The following is a 13,885-nucleotide window of genomic DNA, read 5'->3' on the forward strand; positions in this document are numbered from 1 at the left end:
TGTTTTTTTTCTTAGTAGAGACTTGAATCTAGGAGTAAGCAATAATAACTTCTCTAGAAATTTACTGTAGTGACAAAATCTTGGAAGTGTCAGTCAGTCATTGTTTTCCCTCCCTTTTCCCCCAAGGCTAAAGGAATGATAAATAGGCAACTGCTTCTAGCATGCACCTTCAGCAGGGTTTTATCAAATTTATTTATCAAAGTAAATGCTCCATCTTAGAACAAGGGAAACATTTATTTTAAAAATATTTAACTGTCTAATACATTACACTTTAACAATATTTATAGTAAAGGATTCTTACAAGAAAGAATAAACAGCTTTATGGTACAATTAGTATAAGAAATATCCACATGGGGACTGTTTTGAAGTGTAAAAACACACCATACATCTGAAATGGTCATTTGCATATAAAAGCTACCACTGATGCCAGTGAGTTGCACAGTGATTTAAAAAAAAATTTCAAACAACAGAATCCAAAATATACAAGTATTGCAAGCTATACACAGCTAACCAAATCAACACAGAACACTGTAGCAGGTTATTCCACTTTGTCTGAAGTTACACACGGTAGGATGAGTTGCATTCTGATACAGCTTTTATGAAATTCATACATAAAAGCTTCTCAGTCCAACGAGTTTCACAGACTGTAGAACTCCACCAATAAATGCACTTTGATATTTGGATGTTGAAGCCGGGTGCATCATTTACAAGGGCCATGGCAAGTCACTGAAGTCTACAGGGCCACCAAGACCTGCATCTGCTTCAAGAAGGCTCATAATTACTGCCATGGCTGCTTCGTCGTTGCTAGGGCTGCTCGATCCTTGATCGTTGTCAATCATATCAATGCCTATATGAGAGTTCTCCCCTGGAAACAAATACAGTAAGTTGTCTGAAGTTCAGTTTTATTTTGTTCACTCCACTTGCTATTGGGCACTTGCCCCATGACTTGAAGTAGAATATTAGACCAGGCTGAACTATTTGGGAAGTATTGGTCGGTCTGATACCCAGGCTGCCAGAGTTTCAGGGATACCACTGATACCTGGGTGTCAAAGTACAATGGTTGGGTCACTCCTCAGAAGTGACCGGTATGCCTAGGAAGGACAACCTGATGTGCTGCACTTCAAAAATCAGTATACATCTAGGAGTCAGCCTAGCCTTTCTGCTTGTCTGTGGTTGTTTAAAAGCATTTACAAAAAGCAGGTGAGGAGTTCAGCTAATTCATGCTGATTTTGCAATTTATTTTTTTAGGTAGTACTTGGAAAGCTATGTAAAGTAAGCCAGCAAATGACTGCCAGGCTACTCTTGCAGCCACCCCTTTAGGGAAACAGAGTGGTAGGTCAGGGGCTTTATGCCTCAGCTATATACTAGTGATGGTGAAAGCAAGTTATTGCTAAAAAGAATCCTCTTGTTACAGTTGTCTATGTGTTTAGTTGGCATTGAGGCATGTTAGCATGTGACTTGACTTACCAAGAATAGAGGAGTTGTCAGAATATGGGTAACCAGAGTTATCTTGGATTTGCCCAGACAGTAACCCAGCTGAAGAAATGTCTGGGGTGCCACCGTTCAAGATCTTGAAAGAAAAAATAGAAGCCATGTTTTATGCATGAAACATTAAGTCTTATTGTCCTGTACTGGGATTTTTAATATAGGGAAGATGGACCTCCTGCAAACCACCACCTAAAGGCTAACTCATCAGACTAGTTATAAACCAGGAACTGCTTCCTCTGTATTAGCCCATTAAGCTAGTGGGGGATGGACGGTGTATCACTACCAGAAAGGAAGAGATCAAGTCCGTACTACATGCTAAAAGTCTGAAAATAACTTCTGAGAAATGACAGAAACAGTCCTCAGGGCATTTCTGTGGGTCATTTTTGTAAGTATTCCATCTGCAAGTGACAGTAATTACAGCTAACTACAGAATGCTGCTGAATGGACAAATACAGCATATGTAAAGTACTGTCAACTAAGATCCTTCATTTTGGGAGTATAATCCTCCCAGGCAGAGACAGAGTGTGTGAGCTGAGCATTGCTGCTGGATCGCAAGCCTAACCATTTTTTGGTACGGAGCAATGCAGCAGTACTGCGTACACCACAGCTCATCCAAAATCGAAGAACCTTCTGGCAATTCTTAAATTGCAAAGGAATAGTTGAACTTGAACCCTACTCTTGAACTGCTCAGATGCATAAGGTAAGTGGAAGGTAAGTACTTGTGAGCTCCCTTCTGAGGGCAGCATCAGCTGGAACTTGTATTGTTTCTCACAAATGTAGTCTTCTAACTAAGGCGCGTTATTGAGGGGGTACCCTCAATACCCAAATCTCCATATGTATTTTCCTTTATGCTGTTACAATAGCCCTTACTATACGTAGGTGTTGAATTATTGTAGGGCAGAAGGAACTGGAATAATTGTTCCTAGAATTGAAGTTGGAAGAAACTGAGTTACAAGTTTTATTTCAAAAACAAAGCAAGCCAGGAACAGACAGAAATAGTTACTGTCAGCTATATGCTCCGGTACAAGCAATTCTTGTGAACAGTCATCATAATTTCTGGGGAAAAAAGTTAAGTAAGTCTGAGGCAGCGTTTGAATGCACGGAATAGGGATTTGGATAAGTGCTCTTCTTGCCTTGAATATACCCACCATAAGCAGCAATTTACTAGATGACTTAAACGCAGCCAGTACGTGTTCAGGTGGTTAAGTGTTGGTAATGGTATGTGAGTGCTACTCAAGCGATCTTAGAACAAGGCATGGTATGTGATATTGATTTAAAAATAAACTGTCAGCGCACAGTAAAGCATCTAATTGTCATATTTTGTGCTGCAGCAGTACAGTAAAACTGCTGGGATTCATTTGAGCACAGTCAGTGCTCGAACGACAGCACTTCCAGTGTTCACCAGTATGTGGTGTTAAAGAGTTTTTGGAGGATGAAGAGATAGGAGGAGGGCTGTTTCTTGCAGCTCTGTTTAAAAGAAAAAGTGAAAATCGAAAGAGCAGGTGGATTTCAAAAGCTGCCAGTGTTTAAGAGCTACTAGTCTCTGCACTTTAGGGACTACTGTAAAGGGATTTCGGCCACCAGAATACTTCAACTAGCTGTCAGACTTTTTCAGCCAAGCAGCCAGAAGGAGTTGACCACCACGTGTAATTTTACAAACATCATCTCGTGATGCTTGCCACTACTGCCGCAAGACTGTTTGACAGTTGCTTCTTACCTTCTTGCCTCCTGGGGAGGATGTGTCTGGTGGTGGTGTGCTGGTAATGTTCAGTGGACTTGAACCACAGCTAGAAGGTGATGATCCTCTTATCCTAAAATATGGATACAATAGGGAACAAATTTACCAGCAACTTTGAGACTCAGGTGCCAGAGACTTGGAGTTTCAAACGCTGCCATTAGTATAAGGTGGCATAAGGTGTTAAAAGCATGAACTTCCTTTTTTGTAATTTTCTCCCTTTTTCAGTGTTACTCAAATCAGCAGGCGCAACATCTTTATTTGCAGCTAGATAAACAGTTGGGTGTAAATTGTCCAGCTTGCTCGGTCTGCAAACTTTACCTCCTCCCCTGCTTCTTTTTGTTCCTCTACAGCTTTCACAAAGAGTAAGAAGGAAAAGGTCCTGGGTACTAAGGAAAGCCTATTTTTTTTGTATTTTACTTCAATTTAGACCAGCTAAGAATTTGAGCTGCCTCAGTCACAGTAACCTAGACCCCTACTGCTACAGAAGTACACTGGACATTTGATACAGTTACTTTTTTTTATTTGAACTGTCTGAAGCAGCATTTTTCACTTCAATTTTCCGTAGCTTGATCAAACATCATTTTTTTTATTAATGAATAATGTGTTAACTGTAGAACCAACAAATCTCCAGACTAAAGGGAGGAGGGGTAGTTACAGCGAAAAGCAATGGAAATGGGAATCTTATCCTTGGCAGAGTTCCCCTGGGAAAGCTGAACAGAAGGCAGCTTTGGAAAATAGTAACAGCTGCTGAAAAAGGACTGGAACTAACCCAGGGTCTTGAAATGAAATGAAAACATGGGTGGTAAGCTATACTACTACACTCACTGAGGCTAATTAAGTGTTTTAGAGCTACTAAAAGGGATGGCTAAGTTTCAAAGTACTGGTTCAGGCTTGCTGTGGCCTTTTTTTTTTTTTTTTCTTCTCCTTCCTGTTCTTATAGATGGGAAAGAAGCCGTATGCGATAGGTCTGCTGGTCCCTTAAACAATGATATAAGTAGTCTCTGGCCTGCAGCAGAAACAAAACTATAGGAAACAGACAATTTTTTCCTTAATTGCAGCTCAGGACGGTTAAAATACTGCCACTAAACATCTGCTGGATGAGACCGCTATTATAGGAAAGGGAACAATTCCCAAGAGGAAATTAATGAAGAACGAGGCCTGTTAGCCAGTGGAAATTAAGTGATACCCACTGAAAGTAGCTGCTCACGCAGGTGAGAGAGATGAGGTGGTTGTTCTGAGAAACAGCTATGTATTACTGCAGTCCATTACTGACGGGTGCTACAAGAGTTCTTGTTTAAACCAGAGACCCACATCTTGACTTTTAGACAGACTGCCCCCGGGAAGGCAGCGCTAGCTTAAGCACTGCGTCCTTGCTCAAAGAGCTGTGGGAGAGCTGCGCAAGCTGAACTTACGTATCTAACAACTCTATAAGCATCTGAGCAAAGTGGATCACGTGAAAACAAACATTACTTTTTTGGCACGTATTCAACAGATTTCACATTTGGAGGTTCTGCCACTTACACCCTGAAGTAATTGGAAAAAGAATGGTCTGGAAAGAATTTTGTTTCTACTTAGATGTTCTTTTTAACTATGGTTTCTGGTAAACAGATAATGATCACCATTACAAAAAAAGCTCTTAGCTACTTAGATGTTCTTTTTAACTATGGTTTCTGGTAAACAGATAATGATCACCATTACAAAAAAAGCTCCAATATTGGTCTTTTACAGTAGAAAGCTGAGGCTGTAACTTTCACACTGTGGGCTTCGACTGCCTCAGATATTCTGAATAGGTATCTGTAGCTGTCTACTTATAAAACACAACTGTATCATTCTGTTTTCAGCTTGAAGAAAGACTTCCTTAATTTCTTCTTAAAGAACAATACTAATTTTCCTCTAACTTCATATCATTTTCTCTCACCTGTGAATCTCCATGATTTCTTCGGCAATCATCCTCCCTATTTTACCCGCCCCAGCTCTTGTTCCACCTGGAATTCCAGGCACAGTAGGATGGGTCCTTTTTGGGCCACCTGAAATGAGTAGATACCTTAAGGTCAGATAAAATCTTCCAAGCCTTTTCCAAAAAGTGTTTCTATTTAGGCATGTTTTGACAAGATGCAGGACCTTCTGAACCGTATTTATTTACAATTCCACCAACTGGTGAGTACCTTCAAATGTATGGAAAGCTCTGACTTGCACTGAGCTACGCTATGTCTCTCAAACACCCCTCTGTGCCAGCAGGTACACAACGTATCTCGGACTCTTACCCGCGTTTGGCTGTTTCAAGAATTTGGTAGTACCTCCCGTCCAGACTTGGTAAAGAATAGCTTGTCAGACCTGCTTTATTTTGTGCCTGAATAGGCTCATCTCCAAACATGTTTATTCTTTGCTTTGTGTGAAGAACTTGCCAGCGCATATTCCATTCAATATGGGATAAACCCAAGCTACCTGATGAACATAACTAAACCCCCTGTAGGAAAGTGCAAGTATCTAAAAATGGAGGAGAAAGTGAGGTCTAAACAGTTAGAAGCTCACTGTCACTTTAATGGGAAAGAAAGATCATGTACTGAAAGAGCAAGAAAGCCCTTATCATTGCTTATGCATAGCGGATAATTGCCTTTTTTTAGAAATTTATATTTAACAGCAGCAACCCTCAGTATCTACGGCTCAGACCCATCAGGAGGTGAGAAGGTTCACCTAAAAGGTGATCGAATCCTTACCAGAGCTAGAACCACTTGAAATTAAACTTCACTCAATTAACTTTCTTTTCTGGGGACAAGAACTGTCCAGTATGACGATATTATACATCTGTTTTCTTTTCAAAGGCTGTGTTGTGGCAAGAATAAGCTTATCCTATTACAGAACAGTTTGTTCTGTATCTCTTCCCATTGTCAGAAGGCCCAGACACCACGTTACTGCCATTACTCCACCTTCAATTACTAACCACCATGCGCCCACGTGGCAGCTTCTCCTCCTGCCACTCTCAGCTGTCCCATGCTTTGCCACACTTCCTCCTCCATCATTTCGCTTTCTGAACCTAATTTTTCAGAATGGAAAGGACTGAAAAGTCCAGCTTAGCGGAACAGTGCAAGGCTTCAGCAAAGTGTATTGTGTACAACTTACAAAGTAATTCCAGATGTGCAATATCCTCAGTTTACAGCTATAAAGGCATAGCTGATACAAAGTAGTAGCTCGTAAACAGGGTCTCTAAAAGCAACGGTTCCCAACTCTTTGGAAAGAATCTCACTACCATCACCATCTCTCTTCCCCCATCTTTCACCCGTGGGCTGTCACTGCATCCTTCTATTCTACCTCACTTCCACCCTGCTGCAGTAACACCTCATTATGAACCCAAGCTCTGCTCCGCATTATGCTGCATGACACCCCTTATAAAAGGTGATTCAGTGATATGCAGCATTCGTAACAAGTCGATGAAGATTACCAGAGGTCAGTCTTCATCTCTTGACAAAAAGTCGGTCAAATCAAGGGCAGGTGAGGGGCAACAAGCCAAATGGCCAAACTATATTTATGATCCATTCACCCCCTGAGTAGTCATCTGCACTGGGCGCAGAACGTGAATTCATTCCGGGATGACATACAAATAGCACCATGCATGAAGGCAATGTCACTCCAACCCTGTTTAGACTTGTTTCTTTTAACTGCCTCGTTCACTTCTCTTTGGCTAGCTTATATATAAAATTGATATTTAAGTTCAACAAGGCGAGAACTGCATTAGCACTTTTTTGCCCTAAAACTTATTTTTCTTTAGGATATTAACAAACTCTCAATGCAAGAGCGCAGCAAATTTGTGCATGCTGGATTAGCTGCTCACAGGCACAGCTGCCGATAATTTCCTCACAGTACAGTAGTTACCTTCTCCAGCCTGAAGCACACTGTCCATGCTGTGTGGAGAAGCCGCAAGCTGTGGAAAGGCTGCGTCTCCACTATCAAGTACGTTGGTGCTGTGGATTTCAAGAATTAGAAGAATCAGTGATAGAAGACCCTGCGAAACTGTCACACTGCCAGTGGATCAGAATGGAATGCTTCGGGGTTTAAGTGGAAACAGGGAAAACAGGGCAAAGCAATCAGTGTTTCCATACATCTGCTAAGGGAAAAGTACTTACGAAACGACTGTGTTTGTTGAGACAATGTATTCTACTTCTTTGGTCCAAGGGTTCATGAAACTGAACCAGCGACTCCGCAATGTAATAAAAGAGCCATCTTTTATTTTAAACTTGTAGCAGTTAGTTGTAATTTTTTCTCTTGTCTGCAAAACTAAAGACAGACAGAAAGCAAGCAACCTTGTGTCAAACAGGCACCGTGACTACATAAACAGAGCCCTTATCAGAGAAAACTCAAATTATTCCCTTCACCCCTGAAGAAAAGTGCTATTTCTGCAGTCATCCCCCCCTCAGCCAACCTGAACCTCAAATATCCACTAAAAATCCATGAAAGTCTAGATAATCATATTGTTCTGCACATGCAGCACAATGTTCTCAACTATAGCATTTGCAAACACAGAGAGATCCGAGTCTTTTCAAGTTTGTTTGGTTTTCCTAATACACAAATGTTCCCAATACTTTTACAAAATATTTTTACTGAATTATTAATAATCATACCTTGTCTATGACATTCTGCAAGATGTCCTATATCATCTTGATGAAAATACTCATAACACGAAGTACCTAGAAGCTCCTGGGGTAAGTATGCCAGAATGGCTGTTGCCCTTCGCGAAGGGAGGAAGAAGAAACAAAAAAGGAGAAAAAACATCACTTCAAGTTGAAGCATTAGTGACAGATTATGAAAACTCACACTGAAGTTGCGTAAGGCTCAAGTAATGCGGAAAGGTATTTTCAGCTTAAAGGTAAAAAAAAATTCATTAAGAATACTCTTTTTAATTCTCAGGTAATTAAAAAAGTACATAACACCAACAGCCCTCAGGTATTATATTTGTCCTATCACCACTGGAGGGGATGTAAGACTTTCTAAATAGCTTTGGAGGTATATTATAGTTCTGAGAATTTAAACCTGAATATAGCGGACTTGTAGCAGCCACAAGATAATACAAAGCTTTCTGCATAAGATGCCATTGAAAAATAGACAGCAAAGACTCGAAGATCTGGTGCGTTCCTTTGTGTACCCACAGTGCTGCTGCAGAAGCCAAATTGCAGTGTAACAAGTGTTTTGGGGGATTTTTTTTTCCCTTAAGTCAAAAGTCTTAAGAGTGGGACAAAAAAAAAAAAAACAAACCAAAAAAACCCACACAACACCAAACACTGCACCGACACTCATAAAAAAAACAAAGTTTAACAAATAGAAGTTCCTGAATAAGCACTGAAAGACCTACTGTGTGTCTGCCTGGTTTACATCGGACAGGAGCAGGAAGCAAATAAAACAATTTTTTGTTTCATCAGAACCAGCCACAAAGTCAACTCATTTTCTTCCTTATCAGAAAACTTTAGAATGAAATACACCTGCGATCTGCCTCATGGAAAAGACATGGATCCTAGATCTGACTCTCGGGTAGTGTTCAAGGAGCTGTTGGCAAAGATAGAGGACATCTCAAGAAATTAGGATGACTTTGCGCTATCAACTTGGTAACCGAAATCTTAAACTAAGTTCAAGGGAAAAAGGCAAAGCAACTCTGCAGGTAAGGTAAGTGACAATAAGCTACACAACAGCCTAACACAAGGTGAAAGGGTCATTCTTGACAAGGAAGAAGCTATAGTGGGCCAGGATGCTGAACACCCTAGAGACCCTGTATGTTAAAACAAGATGACAAGAATTATTTCTTGAGTTGTTAATTATTTAGAAGCTGTAACAACTTTTAGGATAACTCATCTAACCCAGAATACCAACATGAAAAAGAACAGATGGGGGCCAGGGCTGGGGGGGAGGAAGGGAGAACTGCTGACACACATCAGGGATGTGTGCGCTTGCCTCCAGCCCCCAGAAGATAGCATAAGACAGTCTTTTGAGGGTATCTGGGGAGAGAAAGTTCATTACTGCTACCATGGCGCACAGCCACCACCTGGGAAATTGTTCTAGGACTTCCTGGTGAAGGAAGAAACAGCTGAGAAAGGAATAAAGCAGGCCAAGCCATCCAAGAAGACCCTGAGATGCGCACCATTTAATTTAGAAGATAGAGAACACGGTCAGAATCAAAGCTGCAGAAGCCCCAGGGAAACTGCTTGAGAACATCAGAATAGAAAGTAACAGAGCTGAATGACTCCAGGGTAGGAGTTTGAGATCCCCACTCACAAGAACGGAGAGCAAACAAAACTAGTCAACTACAGTGAGCTTTGATTTTATACATTTCTTAGAAGAAAATTTACTGAAAGAAAAATGGTAGTTCCTTGAAGAAGTCAGTGTAAGAGTCACAATTCCAAACTATTCCAGTGCAAATTAAATAGGAAGGGTAATAAGGAACAAACCTAGGTAGATCATCATCGCTTCTGCCATCTCAAAAAAGCCCAAATAAAGTAGTATAAAATGTAGCAATTAGTACATATTAATAACCATGAGCAAGAACAGAAGGAAAAGCATTGAAGCACAAACCCCATCCTATTTAAATGCAGGGCATTTTTGTAATTTCCCCAGACACACTAAAAGCATTCAGTACCAACCAGGTGGCTTAGATCTGAAGCCCTCATTGACAAGGAGCTCCAAGACCTCAGCCTCGGAGAAGGAAACATTACAAGTATTTACATGAGAGAAATTTTCAAACCTGCTTTCGTCTGGTGAACTTTATCCCAGGATACTAAAAGTGCTGACAGCACCAAGGCTGCTTTGATGAATTACCTGTGAGAGCCTGTGGAGAACCACAAAGTAGCTAAACGTAGAGTCTATCTTTAAAAAGGAAGAGCTAGGAACCAAGTCAACCTTATTCCAGGATTCTTCCAAGAATTGCAGTAATCAAACCTTTTAACAGCACTGCAGTGGTGGTAAACCTGACATAGATGGGTAACAACCAATGTGGGCATCAGTAAGCAACTTGTCAAACTTTTTCCATTTACTTTCGTAGCAGGACAAACAGGCTTTTTGGAAAGGAGAAGATGCACCAAATTACCGCAGATGTCAAAAGACTTAGTGTTTTCAGCATCTGACCATATTCTATTAAGCAAGGAAGGAAATTGTTCTTGTCCTTCTTGAATTTCATCCCTTATATACTTTTTTTCCTTAACTTACTTCTCCGACTTAACAGGGCAGCTTTGAATTCTGAAGCTGTATATGACGTCGTCTGCGTATATAAGAAACTTAATTTTACTCTCACATTCCACATCGAGAGTCGTTAAAAGTACTGAAGTAGTAAGAAGTGGGATGGTTTGTGAACCCTTAAGTTGTTCTCTGACTGTGGTAGCCCAGCTAGCTGGCACCTCATCTATAGCAGTTCTTCTCCAGGGACCACGCAATCCCTAAGGACAAAAAGTTAGGGTCACGGAGAGTTTAAGAAGTGCTTATTTCCTGGATTCCCTCAGGCAAATGACAAAGGAACAGGGCAAGTCTATATGAACAAAAAAAACCCACAACGTAGAAATAAATTAATAGTTTTCAACTTTTACAGGTGCCTAAATATTCTCTGGTGGAAGCAGGGATCATTGGATGCAAAGTTTAAGCCTACAGATGAGGCTTACTTTTACAAAAATTCCCTTTCAAACAGCCCTTTGAAGTAGTATACACATTCCTGGGTCAGTAAACAACAGCTGGAAAAAAATTAAATAAGAGCATATGTGTTTAAATCCAATGGATCAACATTTTCTAAGACTTACTATTTTAGAAATACTTCAACATTATCCATCAGGGGAATACGTCTGATCTTTTGAACATAAAATTCCTTCATAAACTACCATGCTTTGGCACGACAGAACAGCACACTTCTGAGCCACAGAAAGGCTACAGATGCTCTTGTAGCTCCCAGAGGGATCACCGGCTCTGAGCACTGCTGCTGAAGAACTGGTATTTTAAAAATATCTCTATCAAATTAAAAACAATAAAAAAACCAAACAACCCAACAAAAAAAAAAACAAACACACAAAAACCAAACACAACACCAAAACAAACCAAAACCACCAACTAACCCAAACATCCCAAAACTCCACCCACCCAGACCAGATAGGTAACACCCACACAGACATGCACACACAAAGATTCTCCTTACTGCACTTCCTCTCAAGACTATCAGCTCTATTTCCTCTCAAAGTCCACTAAAAATCAGCTGACACACCAGACACACCCCTGAAACAAGTTCCGGCAGGCAGATTCTGGCAGAGTTTGGAGCCTGGGCTCCAAACATTGTAAGCAACCGAGCCTAAGCCACAGGCAACCTGAAGCAGCCTCATCTGGGCAGTCTCAATCCATCTTGACAAGGACGGGAACCAAACCAGCCCTCTCAAACAACACAACATTAATCCCCCATTAACATCCTCCAACCACCTTTTTGTCTTTGGCGGTGCTGGTTATTTTGAAGTAAGACCCAGGTTACATCTCTGCTACTTTTAGAAAATTCAAGCAATTTCTTTTGAAAAAGATAAGAACTAGCCTTTTAGATCGTAAATAAAATGGATGTTTGAAAGAAGAGACCACTCTGGTACAAGTTCTCAAACCTTTCCCAAGAAGCAAAGCTTATTAAAAGCTTGCTTTCTTATAAATACAAAAGATCACATACAGAAGCATTAATTCAGCAGAATGTGTCCTGTTATATAGTTAAATAAATGTATATGCTATTAAAGCCTGATGCATAACTGCCACATATGGATAACTTAACTGTGTAGTGTTTATAAAAGTTTTCAAACAAGAAAAAGATAGTAATTACGAAGTCCAGTTTAAAAACAGGATAGCCTATTCCTCTGAGGATTACATATATACATTCCCTTAATAAATGGGCAGAAACGATCCCTGGATTATTCTGTCTAGTAAGCCATATTTTTGGAGGTTTTGGATTTTTTAAAAATTTAATCAGTAACACTGAATAAATACAGGGTAATAGCTTTGAGCTGGGTCACAAAAACCAAAACAACTTGCAGTCGGGATATAGTAAAAGGCTGAAAAGAACAGTCATTTCTTTTTTTCAATAGTATTTACACTGCTTTAAATAAAGCAGTCGATAAAGCAGCGTTGGACAGTGACTTACTGTAGAAGTTATTACAAGTATTCTTACCTCTGATCTACAAAAACAAATTTCCCATCTATTGCATGTCGAGAAACATATTCTGTAGGTTTCACCCTGATCTCACCGTTGACCGGCTGTGGTACTACATGAGGATGCAGCCGTCCAATTGCAACAAGACAGCTTAAATTACAACCCTCGTTATCTGGTTCATTATCTTCATCTAGTCCCATTTTTGTTGGCGGCCAGCTTTTTAAATATCCTGTACTATGAATAGTGCAAAAGCTTTTGCGGTCTGCTGTAAAAAGATAAAAAAAAAAAAAACAAGAACAAAAAAAAAAAACAAAACAAAACAAAAAAGCAGTTAGGTCATGGATATTGCTTTTGAGAACTTCACCTCAGTTCTGCTAATAATGCATCTCCTCTCTCATTCAGGAAATTTGGGATACTGTTCACTACGGATTTTTTCAGCACTCCTGCTTCAATGCAGCTGATCTGAGACAATTCAATAAACAATTTATCTCTGCAAAACCATTGTTTATACTGAAACACCACACAGGTCAGACCAGGGTTGCTTTTGATAATCTTTAAGTAGGAATTGCATCACGTTTTATTATTTCAGCAAAGGATGCAAATAATCTAAAAGATTGTTTGAAGAAATTAGTATATTAATAAATAAGATGCCTTTCTCAACTTAACACGAGGCTCCTACAAAAAAACAGAACCATTTGTTTGGCAGAATATACAATGCTTGAAGTACACAGGGGACAGCTGTACATAGAGGTGAGGATGAAGATTCCCAATGACAGGGAATACAGTCAGTATCTGAAAGGAGAACTCATATTCCTCAGCACTGAGCAGGCCTTCAAACTGCATGGAAGACGACTTTCCTAGAGAGGCAGAGTAAAAGGCTTATGCCTAACTGCACCAGCTGGTTTCCGCAGGGATGAGCACTAAAATGGGATCCAAGGTTCAAGCTGTGGCTGAACCTAGCAGGAAGATACTTGGGGCAGCTGTCACATCAAAGACAAAACACTGAAGTTGGCTTCTCTTCTCTTGTTGACGCTTTCCACTAACTAATATCAAATGTATTATCCAAAGTACTCAAAGAAGAAACTTTCAATTTTGGACTAAATATATATTCCAACATGTCTAGAATAATAGCCTGCAGAGGCAAAAAATGTTACCAACTTTGATAATGTTATGACCAAATACTTCTGGTGTAGAAATGCTATGTTTCCACTACTCAGAATGTGCCAAAACCACAGATGAACTCAGAATAAACTAATTTTTTAAGATGGATAACCATCCAAATATCATTTGTCAAATATGGAGCAGAGAAACAGAATGGGTAACAGCTCCCCTTTGTTGGGAACATTGGCCAGAAGGTCAAGACTGAATGTGATATGTTTAATTTCTGAAGAAGATGCAGTAACCACACCAGAACTGTCAGCACAAACTGCCTGCAAAAATGTCAAGAAAGCAGAAAGGAGGATTTGGCTTTATGTACTAATAGAGTGTGTAAGAGCTACTATTGGGGGGAAGGGGGCGAGGGA

At 40.1% G+C, this 13,885-nt stretch overlaps 1 protein-coding gene across 1 annotated transcript in view; it reads right to left on the reverse strand.

Annotated features, from left to right (window-relative positions):
* Nucleotides 1-103: 103 nt before the first annotated feature.
* The window catches only part of BMAL1 (basic helix-loop-helix ARNT like 1), a 53,892-nt gene continuing 40,110 nt past the window's right edge, over nucleotides 104-13,885 (reverse strand). The window contains exons 11-18 of the mRNA XM_082485187.1: nucleotides 12,381-12,627; nucleotides 7,843-7,949; nucleotides 7,348-7,498; nucleotides 7,097-7,185; nucleotides 5,145-5,253; nucleotides 3,206-3,299; nucleotides 1,468-1,570; nucleotides 104-865 (exon numbers count right to left, since the gene is read on the reverse strand). Coding sequence (XP_082341313.1) covers nucleotides 705-865; nucleotides 1,468-1,570; nucleotides 3,206-3,299; nucleotides 5,145-5,253; nucleotides 7,097-7,185; nucleotides 7,348-7,498; nucleotides 7,843-7,949; nucleotides 12,381-12,627 — 1,061 coding nt within the window. The 3' untranslated portion in view covers nucleotides 104-704. The remainder of the gene's footprint in view (nucleotides 866-1,467; nucleotides 1,571-3,205; nucleotides 3,300-5,144; nucleotides 5,254-7,096; nucleotides 7,186-7,347; nucleotides 7,499-7,842; nucleotides 7,950-12,380; nucleotides 12,628-13,885) is intronic.

The sequence above is a fragment of the Vanellus vanellus genome, assembly GCF_965231255.1.
Source record: "Vanellus vanellus genome assembly, chromosome: 6".
Taxonomy (NCBI): Eukaryota; Metazoa; Chordata; class Aves; order Charadriiformes; family Charadriidae; genus Vanellus; species Vanellus vanellus.